Source organism: Amblyomma mixtum, chromosome 4 (genome assembly GCF_055824585.1).
Source record: "Amblyomma mixtum isolate Tamu chromosome 4, ASM5582458v1, whole genome shotgun sequence".
Classification (NCBI taxonomy): Eukaryota; Metazoa; Arthropoda; class Arachnida; order Ixodida; family Ixodidae; genus Amblyomma; species Amblyomma mixtum.
This window is the reverse complement of record NC_143015.1, coordinates 89,340,448-89,363,367: the sequence shown is the minus strand read 5'-3', so window position 1 is coordinate 89,363,367 and position 22,920 is coordinate 89,340,448. Positions and strand designations below refer to the sequence as shown.

Below are 22,920 nucleotides of genomic sequence, written 5' to 3'. Positions count from 1 at the left end.
TTATCATATTCAATGAGCAGAATACAGCCACAGTAGAAGGAAAGGCTTTTATAGAGTCTCCCAGTTAGTCTTGAACCAAGCTTGGGCTGTGGGGGAGTGTTCGTCAACGTAACGCGAGAAGAAAGGCCCGCTGTTAGTAGACGGTCATGATGGCAGTAAGGATAGAAACTACGGGTAAGGTAGGCAGTCAACAACAAATAACAGTGGACCAACCCATCCTTCATCCAACTTTTAGCCGTTGATGCTGGCATTCGCATCTTTTTAGGTGCGAATTATCACGGTTGGTATCAAAGAAAGTGGTCTCAACTGATTTCTAGGCTGCTAACACTGGCCACATCGGATCTCTTCTTCATGAGAGTCACTGTCTGTCCCGAGTATATTTAAGTGAGCACGAATATAGGTCATGTGTCGTGCGAAAACGCCGGTTCAGAGCCGTTTTGGGCAGGTCGTGGTGTTGGAACCTGTATTGGGAGAGACAGTAGGCGCAACAAAATTGCCGCCGCGAAGGTCACAAATGTCCAAAAACGCTTTGCTGCGAAGGGAGCACGCCTGGAGGGCTAGAGATGCATTACTTTCAAAGAGAGTATACTCTCTCTATACTATCTGAAAAGTAACGCGACTATATCAGGATTACTTACCAGAAATCTCATAGTTTTCATTGGTATTTCAACTTCTACAGCAACTTCCTGAAGTAGGTTGGTTGGTTGGTTTATTGGGTTTAACGTCCCAAAGCGACTAAGGCTATGAGAGACGCCGTAGTGGAGGGCTCCGGAAATTTCGACCACCTGGGGTTCTTTAACGTGCACTGACATCGCACAGTACACGGGCCTCGAATTTCTCCTCCAACGAAATTCAACCGCCGCGGCCGGGATCGAACCCGCGTCTTTCGGGACAGCAGCCGAGCACCATAGCCACTGAGCCACCGCGGCGGCCTTCCTGAAGTAGTTAATCTCTTTTCCTACATCGTAGTACAATCCATCACCTCACTCAGAGGTCCCGCAATCTTGTGACCCCATCTGCTGGTTACGTTGTGCGATCGAAGTGGACCGGTTGATGCAGACTAGTGTCGGAGGACCAGCCCAGAAACGCGTAAAAAATATGACAAACGCCAAAACAGCAACAACCTAGATATTTATAATGCTTTCGCATCCACTCTTAAGGAGCGTTAAGTGCAGTCAAATTTTTTATTTGTCCCATTCGGGTGCAGAAAATTCTTCCTTGCTCTTACATGGGCAGATTCGTTTATGGTCTTATTTGTTTAAACCTGCGATATTTAGGGGTGGTGGATAAGAAATTTTGGTTCAGCGTTTTTTGAGCAGACCACCATATAAATTGCCCAGATGCAGCCTCTGCCAACTTATCGCTGCTTCTAGCTTAGTTTCCCCACCTAGCTTTAGTGGCTGGTCCTTGGTTGGTGAAAAGAGGTATGAGGGTGGTAGGTGGCAGAAGCCACTGGAATGCTGAAGAAAGAACCACATCCGGAAACACGCCGCAAAATGACTTCTCCATGTAGTTTGTTTTCTTCTCTTTGTTTCTAGCGTCTCCGGCAACAATGCTATTTCTTAGGCATATGTTTGGTCATCCTAAAAAGACAGTCAGTTATTACTTTTACGCTAAACAATTGAGACCACGTCCATCTACTTGCCGTGTTTTATGCTAGTAAATAATTATCGTGTTTTTGTGTAGTCTAAAGTGGTCTGAAACCTCATTTTACCAAAATCGTCTAGATGAGCATACAGCAGTGCTGTGACAAGAGCGTTAATTATATCTTGGAAATTTCGCTCGTATGTTATTTCTGAATGGTAGGAGGGTGATATATGAAGTAAATTCTGCAGAACATTACTTTTCCGAGCACAGATACGACACAACAAGAGTAGCCTTGACATTTTGGTTCTACGTCATGAGAAGACATCCTGAGGTTCAGGAGAAAATGAGGCGTGAAGTAATGGAAGCTTTCAAGGAAGAGGTGAGTCTGGATTTTCAAGTTGTGATATAAAATAGATGAGTAGAAATTTAATGAAAGAAAAACATCCGGCGATGTTGTGAATGATAACGGCAGAGTGAGTTTATTATCCTCACGTTGCAACTGCAATGAGCAAGCAGTAGCGTCTAAACAGCCGTGTTTGGAAAAAGAGAGTGAAGAGTAGTCGGAGAGTAAGGCATAGTAAGTGACATGATAAAATTTAAGCATATCTAAGCATGAGGTGCTTCGTTCATTGTATTTGAAGCGACAAAAACATTCTTCATTAGAAAGAGGTGGTTTTGGCTATTATTTTTAAGCTTGTTTCCCTGGAAGTTTTCCTGTCCGAACGGGTTGAGGGAAGGAAAAAAGAGCCGGGCTCGAGTGTAACAATTGGATCAATTATGTCAGAGATGCAGTGTGCAAATATTTTTAACTGCTAGATAAATATTCTTGAATCGGTGAAGGAGGATTTTTTTACGCATATAAGAAGAAAAAGCTCAATGTACTACGCTCCAGCCAAAAGCATGACAAAAAACAAAGCAAACGCCGGTAGCGGCATCCGCTTGATCCTTGTTTACACGTATAATGGTCGGCGAATTAAGCACCGTACCTGACATAAAATATGAGCAGTTATCATTTATGCTCAGTGCTGTTACATCTCTGCCTCTCAGATTATTATAGAAAGGACCTTTCCCGACGTGCTTATAAAATTGAGTTCGAAGTTCCAGCAGCCAGAGATGCAGAAGATTTGCTGTAAAGCAAGAAAAGCTAAAGGTCACGCTAGGAAACTCTAAACATCTATTTTGGTTCTGCTGGTTTGCAAGAAGATGGTGCTCCAGTGAATTTTTACACTGTTTCATCGCTGTCAGGGGCTAAAACTTGCATATGTTGCTGATTTAACTTATTCGCTAGTATTTATTTTTCTAGTAAATATATCAAATTTCTGAGGTTAAGCAATATGCGGATCCCCAGGGAGGAAATAATGGAAGTTGTTCACTTTTGTCTCACATTTTTATTACTTAAGAATTACGGAGTGGAATTTGCGACACGGTGCCCGTGTACAGAGCCGTGACCAGTTCAGGCTAAGTACCCAGTATAATTCTGCAGCTGACCAATTTTCACGCCAATTTGCACGCCGCTTAGTCACAACCCACCAGTCATGACGGAATCCTGTTCTATTAAGATTACAGTCTTGCTTCTCCTTAGTAATCGCATGACGGGTAAGGCATGCGATTCTCCCTCTCAGTGTATTGAAAGGCACAGCCGGTCGAGCAGGATGATAGCAACTGTGTGTAGTACTTCTCCTTTTAAACAATATGTAGCATCGGCTTCAAAAATTGCGACTAAGTAATCCAGTTTGACTCTCTGATTAATTTAATGTGATAACGTTACACCTCTCGTGGGGCCAAAATGTGTCGTCGGTGACAAAAATTCGCCCATCGGCTGAAGGAAACTGGCCTCTGTTCACGGGAGCATTGCCGCTGTCTGGAGGGAAGTGACGTCACTAGACCGGAAGTGACGTTTCTTCCGGTGAAAGCGTTTACATCTTCTAATGCTATCGCATATTGCCAACGCATAATAGAATTAGGTGTCGGTTTGAGATTTCTCGTTTTCGAGTTCTTGTTTGTTATGTAAGTACTGGAGCTTCGAATTATATTTGCATTGCAGCCTTGAGATCAAATTAATAATGCACAGCCAACTTAAAGAAGCACAAGGAAATTTCTTTTTACTAATATGCTTTCAGAGCCATCAACTGATAAGACATGTTTCGGCTGAAAGGTAGACCTATTTAGGCATTTAACCTCGTAGAGTTTTATTCCAGGGGAACCAACTGCCTTATCACACACTCACGACGCTTCCTTACACGAACCAAGTGATTTCGGAGACGCTCCGGATATATCCACCGGTAACAACGTGAGTATTTCGCCAGAATATTGAGTATATTCTACGGCCGCCGCGGTGGCTCAGTTGTTATGGTGCTCGGCTGCTGACCCAAAAGACGCGGGTTCGATCCCGGCCGCGGGGGCTGAATTTCTTTGGAGGAAGAATTCGAGAGGCCCGTGTACTGTGCGATGTCAGTGCACGTTAAAGAACCCCAGGTGGTCGAAATTTCCGGAGCCCTTCACTATGGCGTCCCTCATAGCCTTAGTCGCTTTGGGACGTTAAACCCCATAAACCAAACCTGAGTCTATTCTAGGTTATCTTTTTCCCCAGGCCGCTGTACTTTTCTTTTTTTAAGCGGGAGTAGATTTGCTAGCGACTAGACAAAAATAAAAGTCAGTGCAGATGAGTTGGTAATGAGGCCAGACGCAAGCAGAGAGAGTAGGTCATGGTACATGCACAGTCACTGGTTTCTTAATGCTAAACTATTTGATCACCTAAACGTGTTACGCTTACTAGTGCCTATTAAACAGTAAAGGACTTAGAATAAATGAAATGAATTCTACTCGGTGTGAACTCACATTATTAGAGTATTCGGTTTATTCCAACGGAATCTTTGGTCCCGACAACAAGAAGTGCGTATTGCGGGCTGCCTTTGATTAAAATTCAACATCATTATAGGTTTTCTGCCATCTTCAAACAGGAACATCGGAGACGGCTGTATTGTTCTATTCACTAGGTTTTCGGGACGTTTTAACCTGAACTTCAAGATCGACAGTCGATATGTATCTAGTTTTATGATTGCCGCCTGCATGGTTGCAATGAGTTGCCCGTAGTAATGTTGCGGCCACTTTATGCTTTATGATTAATATTGCCGGCGAGCGACAACAGCTGAAAAAAAGATCACAAGCGTGCACCAACCGAAAGTCAGGGTTTCTTTCAGAGTGTATTGTAATTAGGCTGTCACTGAAATCTCGATTGTGCTGCAACATTTAACGTAATGCTTTCCGGTACTGCGGCAGAGGACACAGGCGCACTGATGTGTCCTCGATTTGAAAATACTGCAAATAGTGTTCGTTTTCAGTTTTGGAATGCAGAGGATAGCTCAATACCTCCGTTGACCTTTAGCCCGGTCTCATAACGACTCATGACTGAAACATTACAGCGTTTGATTTACTAATTTGAAAGAATACATCACTGGAGGGTTCATGACGAAGCTGGTGGGAGATGGCATACCAAAATTTTAAATTTCTCCTTGATGGAAAAAGTGCACATAAAGGATGTATAGTGAAGTGGTTTTCAGTCGATAGTTGACGTGGTATGCCAGACAATTCTGGACAAAAGCGTTTCTGAGCGAAGAAGCGTCTATGAACGCAATTTTCTCATTGAATGGAAGATTTCACTAGAACAATCAATATGTCCGCAGGTCACCCGACGGCAGTTTTGTATTTTTTTGTATTAACATTTTTGCTATCGTCTGCAGCTTTCCACATTTGTTTTATATGGGTTTCTTAACTGCTCGATGCGATGGACGAAAACTCTTCAAAAGAAATATTTTGCTACATATCAGAAGAGTGGGCCATTACCATCAGTATTTCCGTATCAGTATATAGCAATTTTCAAAGTTTTTGTCCGTGAAATTTGGACATGAATGCTATTTGATCTTCGAAAAAATCTCTTGTGCATAGATTCACGACCCGATGTGCGGAAGAAGATTACCGCTACGGAACGTACCTCATAAGGAAAGGAACTTCGGTAATGGTTCCCGTGTACCAGCTGCACCATGATCCGCACTACTGGACAGAACCCGGAAAGTTTTACCCCGAAAGGTGAGCGGTTCCTTTAATTTTGGAATGTTCTGCTGCAGCCCCAGATGACCTTGCCGCTTTATATCTTGAGGGGAGGATTAAAGCTGACAGCTGGTGCCATCAAGGAACCACCCTGGCGGGATGGCGGGAATAACAGTACGCACAATAAGATTTACGTTGTTAAATTCATGCACCCTACAATGGAAAAGAATAGCGAGTAGAGCTAGCTGATTTGACATTTTGAAATTTTTGAGACCTCGAAAGCCTGAAGACGACAACGACAATCCGATATACACACACCGTCCCATGAATATATGTGCATCGATTTCGTTGCCCTCATCGTCCTTTCACTGTTCAGGTTTCAAGAATATCCTAGAACCGAGTGAAGTAAAAAAGATGAGCCGAAGGCGCTGCTTACGCTAAGGCGGTCACGGCTTGTAATGTATTAGTGCAAAGGTTCATTGGCAACATTTCAACGAGAACCTTTTCTTACCGTATTGACTTCTATTACAAGACAATGGAGAGAGGCGGCTAGACACAAATGCAGGCGAGTGCGCTCAACGTGAGATTTCTATTCAGCGATGTTGTGCGCTTGAAAGAGAGCACGGCTATGGCGATAACTTCGCGAACGAAGGGATGCCGTTGCAATTAAAATATCTGCAGTAGCCGGACCCACTCTGTCACATCTATCATGACTTCGTATGTAGCGGTGTAAAGTGAGAAACAGGCCGTCTCCATCTGCCTAGGGTCGGGAGCACGCAGAAATATCATACCCTTGTATGAACATGAACTGGCATTTCGTGTTCCGGTGACACTAAATGAGGCACACTGAAAAGAAACACAAACTAAAACTTTAAAATTACGAAACAACGAAATGAGCTCTTTGCTAATTGTTTTTCCGTGCGTCTTCCAGCCTAAAATAACACATGTGTGCGTCCCTACCTCACATACCCTGGCAATGCCAGTTCGAATATCAGTAACACCAGCAGCCTATAGGACGAGGAGTGTGGTATGGGTACCCGCAGCTGAGATCTAAAACGTCCTGCACATATTAATTTCTACTCAACATTGTGCAATATATCCTACTACTTCGTTGCTCTCGCGTCGTTGTCGAAGGCACTAAAATCCTTCGCAGAGACTTTGGAAGTGCAGTGTAAAATAGCTGTAGAAAACGGGGAATGTGAAAGTTACTGTTTTATGGTAGTACAGAATGATACCTAAAAACAGTAACACAGAAATGAACGTTTACATGGGGAATACAAAACTTACCAGTGTAGTGTGCCAACTCTGACAGGTTCCGCTACCGCCATGCGCCGACACTGCGCTGCGCCTGACGACGACGAAGTTATGCGCCGACACTACGCTGCGCCTGACGACGACGAAGTTCCCCCGCTCTCTTGGTGCTGGCTACGCCCGTCTACGCTGCCAGACCCTGCACAGCGGTTCGGTCTCTTGAGGACGCCTAATAAACGTACCCCTACAATTGGTGGAGGTGCTGGGTTCGTCCCCTACCAACCTGGAACTCCGGAGCCGTACGCTGCCGCCTGTGTCAACCATGCCAAATGAGACTGCCCCAACACCGGCGGCCAGTTCAACCACCGTCATTTGTTCTGGCGCCATCCGGCAGCGTGACCCTGCCCTCTTCAGTGGCACTGCCGACCAAGATGTTGACGACTGGTTGTCATCGTATGAGCGAGTGAGCAGCTACAACAAATGGGATGACACTATCACTATCAAATGGGATGACACTATCAACGTGGCGAACCTCTGGTTTCGAAACCATGAGGCGGACCTACCCACTTGGCCCGTATTTAAGAAGAGTTTTGCGAAAGTATTCGGCCGCCCTGCGGTGCGCGAGCTCCGTGCCGAACAGCGCTTACGGGACCGCGCTCAACACACCGACGAGACCTTCACAAGTTACATTGAGGACATCGTTGACCTCTGCAAACGTGTTAACGCCGCCATGCCAGAAGCGGACAAGATCCACCACATCCTCAAAGGCATCGCTGACGAAGCATTTCAGATGCTCCTCGCGAAAAATCCTACCACCGTCAGTGAGGTTATTAAGCTTTGCCAGAGCTACGACGAGCTCCGCAAGCAGCGCGCTTCCACACGGCGTGCCGGTGTCTGCGACGAGGCCCTCTCTACACTGGCCCTGGGCGGTAATTCTCCTGAGGACTCCCCTCTTCTCAACCAAATCAAAGTCTTCGTTCGTGAAGAGGTCGCTCGCCAGCTGTCCCTCATATCACATTTTCAAGACCCCGCCCGCCAAGTTCCTGACTCGACCCCGTCTTTGGCTCCTACCATTCGCCGTGTCGTGCAAGACCAAGTCGCTGACCTGCTACCATCTAGCCCTGTGCTACCGCCTGTGACAGCACCCCTGACGTACGCCCAAGCGGTGGCCAGGCCACGACATACGCCGGCACCCGATTCCTACCAGGCCGCCCCTTCTTTCCGTCCGCCGCCGCCGTCTGAGCCCCCGTCTCAAGCTCCGTTCTCAAGAGTTCGCCCACATTCTACGAATCCCTGGCGTACTGCGGACAACCGACCCATCTGTTACGCCTGTGGTCGGCCCGGCCATGTCGGGCGGCTTTGCCGCCAGCGCCTTCCGCCTTCTCGACCTGATCTGCGCTCCTACCCGTACGATGCCGAACTATCCTCGCCGAGAAGTCCACCTGGTCCCCCCTTTGTTTCCCCTGATCGCCAAATTTACACCACTCGCCGATCGCCTTCCCCTCGACGCCGTTCCCCTTCTCCGATGCTGCGACGTTCTAGCTCCGCACTTGAGGGAAACTAACAGCCGCAGTTCCAGGGGCAAGAACTGCGCTTGTTTCGAACTCCTCAAGTCCTCCGTGTCGTCCCGCTAATGTAATCGCAGTGTTCGTGGAAGGTGCCAAGGTTATCGCCCTCGTCGACACGGGCGCTGCAGTATCTGTTATAAGTGAAGCTCTCTGCCGCCGACTCCGCAAAGTGACTACCCCACTTTCTGACTTTTCGCTTCGCACCGCCTCATCACAGCGCATTCATCCCTCAGCCGCATGTACGGCCCGTGTCCTCATTGAAGATGTTTTGTACACCATCGAGTTTATTGTGCTGTCTCACTGCACACACGACATCATCCTGGGATGTGACTTCCTTTCGACCCATCGTGCCGTTATTGACTGCGCTCGAGCTGAAATCGCCTTTTCTCCGCTGTGTGACGCTCCCTTTTGTGACGTACCTACGCAGTCTGCCAAACTTGTGGTCGCGACTGATACCGACATTCCTCCGTTTTCTGCTGCCCTCGTACCCCTCTCCTGTGCCGGCGTCACTCATTCAGCTGTTTTCTTCACGCCTTCCGAAACCGCTTCCCGCCATCCCTGCCTCCTGCTTCCCTTTGCTGTTCTGACGATCGACCATGGACAAAGTGCAATTTACGTCTCGAACCCATCTTCGTGCCCGTAAGCAGTGCTCCGAGGTGAATGCCTCGGGCGTATTGAAGAACTTGATTCCCGCCTTCCCTACCCTATTCTTGATGCCACCGCTTCCTTCGATGTCGATGTGCTCAGCTCCTGTGATGTTAAGAATGGTCCACCGCCCTCCGACGTCTTCCACCGTGCCATTGACGCTGACCTTCCACCCGCGCTACGTGATCAACTCGTCGCCCTCCTCCAGCGCTTCAGGTCTTCTTTCGATCTTCCTCAGACTGCCTTGGGCCGTACGTCTGTCGTTGCGCACACCATCGACACCGGTACACACCTGCACAGCGGTTCGGTCTCTTGAGGACGCCTAATAAACGCACCCCTACACCAGCATAAATTCGCTGCGCCCTCACGCATCTGTCAATTTTTTTAAGCGGAAGGGACACTCGAGAAAAGCTCTTAGAAAAACTTTACGATTATTACGAAATTATTGGTGGTTTTATGTCTCGACATCCTATAAAACGAAAAGATTCCCATATTTAGAACGAATATAATTATGGCAGGAAAGAAGAAAAAGGGCGCATGTGCGTGCAGAATTTTATCGATTTTATCTGTCTATTTCTCTCTCAGTGAGCTGCAAGCTTTCTAATTACACTGAGCCAACTACTATACTATGCTATTCAGGAATATGTATTCTCTTTTGATTCTTTTAAATGAAGGTTAAAAACGAACACCACCGAAAGAATGAAAAACGCCCAGAGACAAGCGATGTTCCAGGCAGTCGCATTTGTGTAGGCGGGATAGAGTGCCATGTTTGGTTTCAGGCAGTTATGAATTGCAAATGTCTTAGATAAATATTGTTTCAAAACCGTGGAAAACTACCAAGATGCAATGACTGGGACTGCACTCAGAGGAGAGGTGAAATGTTTTCTACCTGTTTTATCATCCAGCGATTGCGCCCGTATTAACTAAATTTCGGTGGCACATTGTTACATAGAGAAACTTTAAGTGGAAACACATATTTTAGGTCCGCTGGTCGTTTCGTCAGACATTTCAAGCGATTTTCTTCCCGTATTCAGAGTAACAGGGTGCAATAAAGGAAACCCGCGCACGCGACTCAGTCTCCACCATAATTTGGAAAGGCGAGGAACTACTTCAGATCAGCTCTAGAAACTGTTTACTCATTTTGCCTAACTGCATTTAATTAAGCATTGCATTTGGGCCCAGTACCTTTATAACATGTCCTCGGCAGCCAATCCGTAAATGCTCAAATAATCTGGGCGGAGGAGCAGTCTAGCAAGGTAACAGCAGTTCGCAATTGGCAGCGAGGTGCTGGAAGTGTCTACTTAGGGCAGGTAGTGAACGCTGATCTGGATCATGACAGGGAAACGACTAGAGAGAGAGAAAGGAATTTTAATGAGGAAAAGGTGGAAAGGTCGGCCGGTGGTAACATATATGGCTCTGACCTGCTACTCCACACAGGGGAAAGGGAAGGGGAGGAACAGGAAAGTGAGAATGAAGGCTGATGATGGCATAATACATTGAGTTCCATGGGTGATGTCGACACACACACACACACACACACACACACACACACACACACACACACACACACACACACACACACACACACACACACACACACACACACACACACACACACACACACACACACACACACACACACACACACACACACACGCACGCACGCACACGCACACGCACACGCACACGCGCACACACACACACACACACACACACACACACACACACACAAACGCTGACTGGCACTCGCATCGCGGTGAGTAGACGCACATAAAACTGGTGTCTGAAACACAAACACCGACACATGTCATTAACCATGTTGGTAGTGCACAGGCGGTTACAGACGGGCATCCAGGCCTGTTTCACACAAAAAGTTGAGCACAGCCTTTGTCACACGCCACCAATGAGAACGTCTCGCCCTGGCGCCCAGGAGAGTTTCCTCAGAGAGAGGGCGAGAGTCCAGTTGTTTCACGGTCGCCTCCAATGTTCTTCTTTCAGCAGTATCGTTCGGGCACTCGCAAAGAAGGTGTCCAATAGTCTGTGGAGCGTGGCACTGTACGCAATTTGGGTTACTTTCGATGCCGAACTTGTGAAGATACTGTTTGGTGTAGGCAACGCCAAGCCGTAACCGGTGGAGTAAAGTCCCATGACGTCGCACCACTGTAGATGGCAGATGAAATCGTGAGCCGGCGTCAAGCTTAGAGACCTGCTCCTGTTGATGGCTCGAATCAGGGGGGTGGAGCGCATATGGCAGGCTACCTTAGATCACGAATTGTAGATTACCAATATCCCTCAAAAGAAAAGTGTATAACATACAACACACAAAGTATACAACCGGTACTCATCTAAGGTGCAGAAACGTGGAGGCTAACGAAGAGAGTTCAGCTTAAGTCAAGGACAACGCAGCGAGCTATGGAAGGAAAATAGATTGGTGTAACGTTAAGAGATCGGAAGCGGGCGGAGTCGGTGAGGGAACAAATGCGGGTTAATGACAACCTAGTTGAAATCAAGAGGAAGAAGTGGGCTTGGGCAGGGCATGTAATGCGAAGGCAAGATAACCGCTGGTCCTTAAGGGTAACGGAGTGGATTCCAAGAGAAGGCAAGCGCAGCAGTGGACGGCCGACAGTTAGGTGGGTGGATAGGGTGGCCGCAACTGGCAAAGGAGAGCGTTAATTGGAGAGACACGAGAGAGGCCTTTGCCCTGCAGTTGGCGTATTAAGGCTGATGATGATGATGATGTAGATAGCACAACCACAAATGTAGATATAGAAACAGAGATGACATACAAGTGCTCTCATACTGAACTATTTGATACCTGCTTCCACAAAAAGCTGCCTTGGTGAAGATGTAAGGAATCTACTAGAGTTTTTTCGATATAGTGGAATATTCTGTGCGCTACTGACTGTTTCTCAAGAGAGCGGGTCAATTATTTTAGATTGAAACCAAGGTTTGAAAGCTTACTGATTTTCTAATATGAAAGGGCTGGGGAGATATCGAAAGACGAACCGATTTAGCTTAAAGTTATCATGTGACCAAATCTTGAGATATATAAGATTTGTTGCTTGCTACAGGTTTTCACATTGTGTCTGAGGAAATTATTATTGTTAGCCGGTGACATTGAATCGAACCCAGGCCCTGACATGACCCGAATTTTACAACAACTTAATGATATTGCAGTCGACATAAAAGATATGAAAGAGAACAGATTACCGAACATAGAGAACAAATTAGATGCCCTGTCCAGGCTTGAGAGCCGAGTAACGTCCTGCCAAGAACAGGTTAGTTGTATGAGTACAACGATTGAAAGGCTTGAAGCAAGGCTTGAGCAGCTCGAAAATTATAGTAGGAGGTCAAATTTGATCATATATGGCATCCCAGAAACTGAAGAGGAAACAAATGAATTGCTTGAAGAAACCGTAAACAAAGATATTTTTCATGATATTTTAGGACTCGATCCTATCCCTATTGAGCGGATACATAGGTTAGGTAAACCGGCAATTGACAAAACACGTCCTGTAATCCTAAAGCTTTTAGACAGTAGGCATAAAACTGTGATACTCAAGAACGGAAAGAAACTAAAGGGAAAAGATTATTCAATTGGCGAAGACTTTTCAAAGAACGTTCGTGAACTAAGAAAGAAACTATGGGATAGCGCGAAGCCGAACCGAGATAAAAAAGAAAGGGTTTCCGTGGTGTTTGATAAGTTATATATCAATAATATTCCTTACGTTTGGGACTGCGAAAAAAATGATAAAGTGAGGGTTCAAAAAAACGACGGGATCGGCGCAAGTCGGCCCGTGACGCGAAGTTGTACGCAGTTGCGAAACCGCTCACCGATAAAGTGAGTGGTTCATTTACCTCAGCTTCTTTCTTGACTAAGACAGATAGCTTGTCTTGCCATAGTAACACGGACCAATCTAGTATAAAAAGCTTGAGAATAGTTAACATTAACGCACGCAGCGTTGCAAACAAGAAAGACTCGCTTGAACTTAAACTGCTGGAGTTCGACCCACACATATCAGTCCTGACGGAAACTTGGTTACATGACGACTTAGCAGATGACCTGGTATTTCCTCCTCATTATAAAGTCGTTCGCAAGGACAGGACCTCGAGGGGTGGTGGCGTAGCCATTCTCTTAAAAGACTCTGTAGAATGCGACCTTGTATATGATGTTCCTGACCTTGAATGCCTTTGCATAAAAATTTCTTGCTGGGGTCATTCTTTCATCCTGTATGGTTGCTACAGGCCACCAGATGCCACACCCGACTATCTTATTAAGCTACAACATCACCTGTCTCATTTCCAAAATAAGAAAATACTGTTAATAGGTGACTTCAATCTGCCAGATGTGTGCTGGGACCGCTTACAAGGCGGTGCTAAGTCTGGGAGCAGTGCAGACGTTCTGTTTGATGTCATGCTTACTCATGATTTAGTTCAAATTGTAAATCAACCTACTCGTGTACAAGGTACATCTTCCTCTATACTAGACTTAGTTTTTGCTAGCCGTCAATATTCTATGCATACTGTATCGGTCGAAACAGGCATTTCAGACCATCACCTCGTAAGCGTATCGATAGATTTAGTTAAGTCCTCTTACCACAACAAAAAAGCCAGTCATGTACGTTGTTTCAAGGATTATTCTAGGGCTGATGATGCCGCAGTGATTGAACATATGGAAACTTGTTTACCGAGCTTCGATGATAACGATGATGTCTGCAAGCTGTGGGAGCGATTCGTCGAAATGTGTCAATATTGTCTAAATGCCTTCGTTCCGAATAAACGCAAAAAAGTTCACAAACGCACACCTTGGATGACGCGGAAGATTATTCAACTGAAGCGAAAACTAAAAAGATCTAAGAAAAAAAACCACCAGTTAAGTCAGATTGAAACGCTTAAAAATAATCTTGAACCTGCGGTTCGTGAGTCAAAAGACTTGTACTTTAACACAACGTTACCCAGTTTTGTTAAAAATGACCCAAGTAAATTTTGGAACTTCCTGAGTGACAGCAAGAAACATATCTCAAAAATAACAGCGGAGGGAGATACTTTGACTGATCCGATTGACATTGCACGCCATTTTAATTCTTTTTTTCACAGCGTATTCTCTGAAGCAGGTGTACAAACTGTACAAAGCGCATCATATTTTCCTGTGTCGGAGGTTGACTTTGTTAGCCTCCCTGGTGTATTTGCTTTGCTTTTAGAACTGAAACCTAAAACTTCTTCTGGTCCTGATAATTTACCAAATGTGTTTTTGCGACGCTATGCCGAAATAATTGCGAAGTTTCTTTTTGTGTTGTTTAAAAAATCTCTGCTGTCATCAAAACTTCCGGTTGAATGGAAGACTGCTCGAGTTGTTCCCATCTTTAAAAAAGGTGACTGCGCATTACTACAAAATTACCGTCCTATTTCTTTAACTTCCGCATGCTGTAAAATGCTCGAACATATTATTGCTAAACATATTAACAAATTTCTTGAAGAACACTCCATATTAAGCGACTTTCAGCATGGGTTTAGAAAGGGCTATTCTACAATAACACAATTAGTTACAATAGTACACACTTTTGCTAAAACACTGGATGTGAATGGTCAAATAGACACCATATTTATGGATTTCAGCAAAGCATTTGATAAAGTTCACCACGGAAAACTCATTCAAAAACTAGAAAACATTAATATTCCAGACATTTTAATATCGTGGATTCAAGATTACCTCACGAATAGAGTGCAATTTGTTTCAGTCGATGGGTGCAGCTCCAGTTGTCTCCCAGTCACCTCTGGGGTGCCCCAAGGAAGCGTCTTGGGGCCCTTGCTTTTTCAGATTTACATCAATGATATTGTTAATGTGGTTACTCCAGGAACTCATATTCGCTTGTTTGCTGATGATTGTGTCGTTTTCCGTCAAATTACGCGTACTAACGATCAAAACGAACTTGACCAGTGTCTTCGAAATGTTCTTGATTGGTGCAGCGAGTTTTCCATGGTTCTTAACACTGAAAAAACAGTTTCGATGCAAATAACACATAAAAAGAACCCAATTAACCACGTGTATACACTCGGATCATCAACACTAAAGCAGGTTAATAGCTACAAATATCTAGGTGTAACAATCACAAGCAGTATTTCCTGGAACTCACATATAGATAACATATGCTCCTCTGCATTTAAAAAGCTGTGTTTTCTGAGGCATAAACTAAGAAATTCACCTTCTCACGTAAAACTGCTAACGTATAACACTTACATCAGGCCAAAGCTTGAGTATGCTTCGGTTGTTTGGGACCCATTCACTAAACTTAACATATATAAATTAGAAAGGGTTCAAAGAAAAGCTGTTAGGTTTATCTATTCCAAATTTAAAATCACCGACTCCCCCACTGACCTCATGGCGGCTAACAATATTGAAACACTTGAAACGCGAAGAGGAAAATATCGCCTTGAGTTTCTTTATTCTTTACTTAACCATAAGTTTGCTTTGGATCCTTCACAGTACATATCCCCTTTAACCACACGTTATACCCGACATCATAACATTCACTCATTGACACCGTATTTTGCGAAAACTGACTGTTTTAAGTATTCGTTTTTTCCGCGGACAATATCCGATTGGAACCATGTTATGACATCGTAATAGTTTGCAATATTTGTCTCCTCATTTTTATGTATATTTCTTTTCATTGTGTTCTGTATCTTTTGAGTTTTAAGAATATATGCCTGTCCTGCTTGGACCCTGAAAAGGGTCTGCAGTATGTACTAAATAAATAATAAATAAATAAATAATAAATATATGCAATTTCATGGCATATCTCTAGACCATTCTCTCAGACCTTGTGGCAGTTGTAGCGTGACGCAAAAACGACGGAACAATGGGAATCTTTGGTACTTTATATCTGATTTTATATATTTATACAGCGGTTAAATATTTCAAACATTATATCTGCGGCTAAATCTAACCGGAATTTTTTTGCTGCGCTAGGGGCCAGCAAGAATAGACAAGAGGGCTGATGTTGCAGTTATAAATTAGCATGGCCGAATTACATGCACTCGTAATGCCGCCTATAAAAGTGCGTGCCTCTGTCGTGCACCTTTCACTGCACACCCAAGCAGTGACGTAAACAGTAAACGCCCTTGTCGCATTGTAGTGCTGTAGAGGGATTTCTCCAGCATGTTTTTTTCGTATATGCTCTGATCGCAGGTTCAGCCCTGAAAACAAAGCTCTCATTGACCCGGTAGTCTACCAGCCATTCGGCCTTGGGCCTCGCATATGCATTGGCCAGCGTCTGGCACTCGTGGCAATCGTATCCGTCGCTACGCAAGTGCTGCGTCACTTCCGGATAGCACTGGCACCCTGTCAAAAGGTACTGCTTACAGTGTTTTTTGTAAACTCAGAAAACCGCCCAGAAGATCGTAAATGCTTATTGAGAAAATTTTTATGAGTATTCAGAATAAAAGCATGGCGGGTGGAGAAGCTACTTGCGACACACATGAAGGAGGTAACAGACGCAGGTCGAACACCATCTGTAAGTTCTTGAAAATGTTCTTTATAAACATCGTTGATGCGATTCAGCCTGCAGATGCTATTCGGCAGATGCTCTTCGCTAGGTTGTCTAGAACAAGAATTCGCGCAATCGGCGCCTGCCGTTATTATTGAAGCTCGAGTTGGACGTCCCGAACCAGAGTGTTGCCGACAAAAGACAGCGTGTTCGGGCACTCTGTATCGATATGAACCACCTGGGTTGGTTCACCACGCACTGACCTCGCATAGCACACGTGCGTCTTTGCTTTCTCCTTAATTAAAATGTGGCAATAGAGGCCGAAATTCGACCACGTCACCTTATGAACAACGACCGAGTAGTAAAGGTGCTGCTTCGCCGTGGTGGGTCCATAAAGCACGTCAACATGGTTTTGCGCCTCTTAAAAAGGAAAAGGGAAGAGAAAAGGAAGGGTTTTGTGGAAACTAGGACCACTCTCATAAGCTCCTATAAGTTATTTAGCCCTATGAATACAGCTTGCCCTTTGCAAGTGACAGCAGCTCGCTGCAGTATTCATGACTGACTAAAAGACATGGTACAGAGGGCAAAACGCTTGTCTAGAACACGTTCTGGGCGTGTTTCGGGCTGAACACGCGATGCCAATAGATAGCACTTGCTTAAAGATGGTCTGGATGTAAGCATGTGCAGCTAAACTTATAGGATTTCGTTGTCATTTTTTACTTCAGGGTCGAAGCGCCTTTGGGAGGTGAGGAGCAGACAGTTCGCTCGTTCTAGACATGCGTTTTGCCCTCTGTACACATATTCCTGGCATTAGCGGTGACAGCGTAAATTGCTTGGTTTTCAGTAACTAATGTGCTTTTAAGAATTCGTGGTTGAAAAGTTGCCGATGAGCACCTCATACTTACGTTTTTAGTCCGTATTTAAGCAAACTTATAACGCGACAGTGTGAAGGATTTCGTTCAGTGGCATGGCGTCCGGGGCGTGTTGAGAAAAGCAGAAGGCCCAGCTGCCGCCTTGGTCAGGTTAGGTAGTGACGTCATTCGTACCTGCCCACCGGGGCAGGTGGCAGTTAAGTGAGCAAGTCCCTCCGGTGGCTGTGGTAGGAACCGCCACCTGCCGGAGCAGCGGCGCATCGCTGAAACACTGCACCACTGCACCAGGAGTGGTACCAAGACTCCCAGTGATCTATGACTGCAAAGTAGAGAATGAACAATTCATTCCGCATATACGTGCGCATGTAGGCAGAACCTAGACGATAGAGAAGGTACGCTTGTGCGGGAGATATTTCTAGTGCTATCGTAATGTCCTATAAAGGGTGGGTTAAGCTTTATGTGATGACGAAAGAAAGAACTGTGTCCATGTCTGCGAAGTGATACGCAATGATGACCCCAGGCCTCTGAAAGAATCTATTGTCACGTAGTGGTGACTGCAGCCCGGCGAACAGGAAAACAGCGTGAACGTCTTCGAAACGAAACTCTTTATTCGGGCTGACTTGCGCCCGCAAAGAATTGAATCACTCGGCGGCGGCGTAACAACAGCGTGCTCGGCGGTCGTCGAACAGAATGACCGCCGCTGTCGGCCGTGCTCTTTTTAAAGCTGATAGCGATCCTTCGAGATAAAGCTTTAGAAGTTACTAGAACATTCTGGCGCAAACTAGAAACGGCTCCGTCCGGTTGCGATCAATCAAGATAATTCTAGGCGCGTCTTGCGTCACAAACGAAGCGATAAAGCAGCGGGCCGGCAGCCTTGAAGCATGAACAAATAAAAACAACAAACAAACGCTACAAAGATTCGCGGCACTATAAACGCTATTGAGCCTTAAAGGTAGAGCTTAAGTGTCCCTTCAAGTTTTTTTTTTCTGCGTGTAGGTGACCATCCCTTCATTTTGTTATAGTAGTAGAGACGCGAGATGTTTGCACCTGTATTTTCTTGTTTATAATCATGTGGTACATATTTTTATGCATAGATTAACTCCTGCTATGCTGATTCAAAGACTAACCAGTTCACAAATGAATTTATACTTCACGCTGTCTTGGTTTTGGCTTCCAGAGCCCAGTGATAGCTGTGACGTCAAAGATGGAACTAGGTCACGTGAGGAATAGAAAAACTGCAATTTACTAACTCAAGCGTAGTTTTAACTCACTGCACCGCTCCAGCTGTACTGCTTCATGAGTCGCAATGATAGCAAACGAAGTATGAGTCGCTATACTGGAGACTGCTTCGCACCACTAGTGATTTAGTGTCGGCTTTTACGTCACAGCTATCATTTGCTTAGTGAAACTGAAACCAAAGTAGCATGAATAAAATATTAAATCATAAATTATTTTTGTGACTTGCTCGGTGAAACTGAAGCCAAAATACTATGAGATAAAATATTTATTTATGACTTATTCAGTGGTTTCAGGGGAGTACAACTTCATGATTCACGTGTTCTAGCGTCTTTGGCATCGTGTGGAGAATAACACGTGGAAATTAAAGCAGCTGGCAGTGCTTCTATATCAAGAAGTCATTTCAGCCAGTTCCAACATGTTATGTTCAATATCAACCAGTTAGGAATTGGTTCAGCAATAAGAGAAAATAGTTGGCTAAGAAGAAAGAGACCTTGCAAACATTGTCTAAATATATCTAGGAAACCCAAATTAGCTGCAGTATTATTCGTGTTAGAAGCGGATGTAGTTATTTTGAGGCCAGAGCTTAAAGAAAATGCCCTTAGAGCAAGGTATCAATGAATATTAGATCTGTGTTATCAATCGGAAGCCTATTGTTTACTGCGTAATTTTTGTTCTTTTCTACAGCCTGATCTGGAGCTGGACACCTACTCATTCCTGGCTGTGCCAAAAGATGAAGTTCGGGTGCGACTTGACAGGCTGAAGAGCGACCAGTAAATGATTCCTTCGTCGTTTCGGCATCATCAAACTGAGCTACCGGGACAAGAAATAAAACTTTGTGAAGAGATCTTTCGCTGTATGTTTTAGAAGCATTATAAACAATACTACTAGAACATGATTCTAACACTAGGGGACGTAGAAGAAAACAAAAGGGCAATGCGTTTTGTAAATTTGTAGCCATAGCTACATTACCCGCAGTCTCGCCGTTTCGCTGTGGGCCTTCGGCGCCACTTGTGCGCATGCGCGAGGAGCCGAGTGACGTCACAGCCGCGCAGCTAGTGCGCCTCGCGCCGCTCGCCTCCAACCGAGAGGAGCCGCCGAGTGACGTCACAGCTGCCGGCGCTGCTCGCTGTGACGTGTTGCTGTGACGTCACAAAAAAAAACACATTGTCATGGACGCCAAGGAGAGCGAGGCCGACGCTGTGCGACGTGACCAGGTGTATACCGTACCTTTCGCTACGTATATCCGTGCATAGCTGAGCTAAGCCACTGCCAATTTTTTAGTAATGTAATCTTCACACGTTATTATCTATTAACGATGGCAATTTCGCCATGGCGCTCCATGACACTCTTAAGCTCAGTGTCTATTTCTCGGTAGGTATTAGCTGATAGGAAACACTGCCACGTAGAAGGCTATCCTTTATTGTCAATGAGTAGTGAACAATGTTACCAAAACCCTCAATCGACCGGGAGTCGCTGTAAAATATGCAAGCATAATGTTGAGCAGTTCTCATCGGGTCCCACTACAGAAGACGGCGATCAGCAACGGCGGATAGGTTTCGGCGGCAGCGACAGCGCAAGGCACACTGCCTGATGTGTCTACCTCTTCCCACGTAGGTTAATTCACCGAATCGCTCGAAATACTAGTCATTTTGGTAGTTATCATTGCTGCCATCTTTTTCTGCGTGTTCAACTGATCGACGTGCTCAACTGCTTTCGTGGTGGTCTTATTTTTGCGCAAGTTTGTCAGTTACGTGAATATGCGTGAAATGCCATCTAAAACTGAGCTTGTGCCGAGAGTGGATGAAGTTGAACCAACATCTGCTGAAAGTGTGTGACCACCTCACTGATGAAAGCGTCGGCGAGATATCAGTAAAAATCTAAACTTGGGGATCGTTGTCGTGGAGCTTAGAACGCGAGTGCTTGAACTTAAATCCAACATGAAATTCTCATACAACATCGTGGAGAACTTTCCTGACGGGAACATTTTGGTAGCAGCAGACAACAGACAATTAAAAGCCCAAAGCGTGTGATTTGTCTAGAAAGGTTTCCGAGCTGGAGCAGTACTCAGATGAATAACACGGTTATTGAGGGAATTGTGCTCACTCTAGGCGGAGACTGTGCCAGTCATGAAGATCATTCCAAATTAATTTGAAAGCTCGGTTTCACCCTATGATCGCGACGTTGTTTAACGAGTCTCAGCAAAGGATACAGAAAACAGTGTTACCAATGAGATTTTTAAGGCGAAAAAAAAACTGAATACGTCCGTAGTGGACGAAAAGCTGGGTTTGTCTGAATCATGTCAGCGTGTCAATCAGAAATAAAAAAACCCGTGTGAGCAAACGACAACCGCAGCGCACAAAACATACCGCTTTTCCCAAAGGCACTGGCACTCAATAAACCTAAAAGCTGGAAATTTTTGTGGAGAGACTGCTTTCGGATAAAGAAAGGAAAACTGCTGACTCTCAAAAAAAAAAACAGTGCAAGAAAAGTGGGGCACCACCCCAACACCCATAGATCACTGACACACTTCTCGAGGCTGTGCGCACACGCGAGAATCTTCTCAAAAAACAAAGAAAGAACCATTTGACACAAAACCACTTCGCCACAAAACGTTTTGTAACTACCTGCCCTTGCAGATGGAGGAAGAAAACAAATTACTTTGAAAAGTGAATTATAGATTGCAGTAGTAAAAAGGAAAGAGGTGTGAAGTATTTATTGCGCTCTCAGACAAAAGCACACAACACGCGATAAAATCCACCGCAACTCATGACAACGTTACTTCCTCTAAACTTCAAGACATTATCGGTGCTTTCAAAATTACTCTTCTGATTGCAATGCAGTGGCACCTACGAATTGCGAGCTTCGCTTGAACTGCTTGATTAACTCGTCTTTTTTATTCCCAACTGCACATTATGAGGTTGTTTCTGTCGTTTTCATTGTAAAAATCACCGGCGCGAGTCATGATAACTATCACCCCGTCCATATAAAATTAAATGTGTATAAGATATTTCCTTTTATTTTTCGCATTAATAGTTTTAACGCCGGAATCTGCTCGCGAACAAGAGCGCTTCAAGATTACTCCAGTGTTTAACCAATTGCACCGCTCCTTAAAAAGAAGTTACTGGAAAAGTTTATTAAGGACGCTTGACAATGCATTAAAATAAATTTTATATTCTCTCTCTATACCAATAGGGGTATCGCATTGTTAAACAATATCTTTAAGAGACAAAGTAAAAGTTGATTCAGTGTAAGAAATTTTGCTGGATCCGTATTTGTAGACCTTACTAAGATGTTTCACGCAGTCATTCACTAGACCATTTTCTCGTAGTTGGAATACAAGCTTTAGGAATTACCGGACCACCATTGTCAAGAGGAAAAAAAAAATTCCTGAAAGACCGCAGCAAAGTAGTAAGCATTCCAAGTCTTTCCTGTAATGAAAAAACATTTATTAAGCGTACCACATGGTTCTATACCAGGCCCACTTATTTTTTCTTTCGCTGATGTTAACGACCTGCCCAGCTGCCTCATTTACTCTAACTGCATAATATACGCGGAAGACAGTAGAATCTATAGTTTCGACAAATTCGTACCGACTGCTGTTTGTTAATGATCTAAACCGTGACCACTTGATATTTTACACTAATATCAGCTCAATTAAACTTGAAATTGATATTGTTAAAACTTCCTTCCTATTATTTACCTCACAAAAGAACGTTACAAAACCTTCCCAATGTTTTCCAATCAACCAGTACGTAAACTCAGCCACTGATTCTTGCGTGAACTTCCCTTAAATGCGATTCGAATTTGAAATTTACTTCGTTCTGTATGTAGTCTACCTACCCAATTTTAAAAGGATGCAATCAACTTGATTTCATTGAACGTAATTGTGCACACAGAGCGAATAAGCTGCGTAACGGCTTATTTACAAAACACTTGTAATTTAATAGTCATTCACCCCACCGCGGTGGCTCAGTGGTTATGGCGCTCAACAGCTGACTACAAAGACGCGAGTTCGATCCCAGACGTGGCTGTCGAATTTCGATGGAGGCGAAATTGCAGAGGCCCATGTACTGTGCGATGTCAGTGCATGTTAAAAAGCCCCAGGTGGTAGAAATTTTCAGAGTCTAGTTTAGTTTAGTTTATGGGGTTTAACGTCTCAAAGCGACTAAGGCTATGAGAGACGCCGTAGTGGAGGGCTCCGGAAATTTCGACCACCTGGGGTTC

The 22,920-nt window shown here is 44.7% G+C and overlaps 1 protein-coding gene across 1 annotated transcript; it reads left to right on the top strand.

The window, feature by feature from the left end:
• The first annotated feature begins 1,885 nt into the window (after positions 1-1,885).
• LOC149347349 (cytochrome P450 3A41-like) lies at positions 1,886-19,470 on the top strand. Its single transcript, XM_089587013.1, has 5 exons — positions 1,886-1,966; positions 3,786-3,877; positions 5,533-5,673; positions 16,288-16,450; positions 19,381-19,470. The coding sequence occupies exons 1-5, from the start codon at positions 1,901-1,903 to the stop codon at positions 19,468-19,470; spliced, it is 552 nt and encodes a 183-aa protein (XP_089443139.1). The 5' UTR covers positions 1,886-1,900.
• Positions 19,471-22,920: the final 3,450 nt, after the last annotated feature.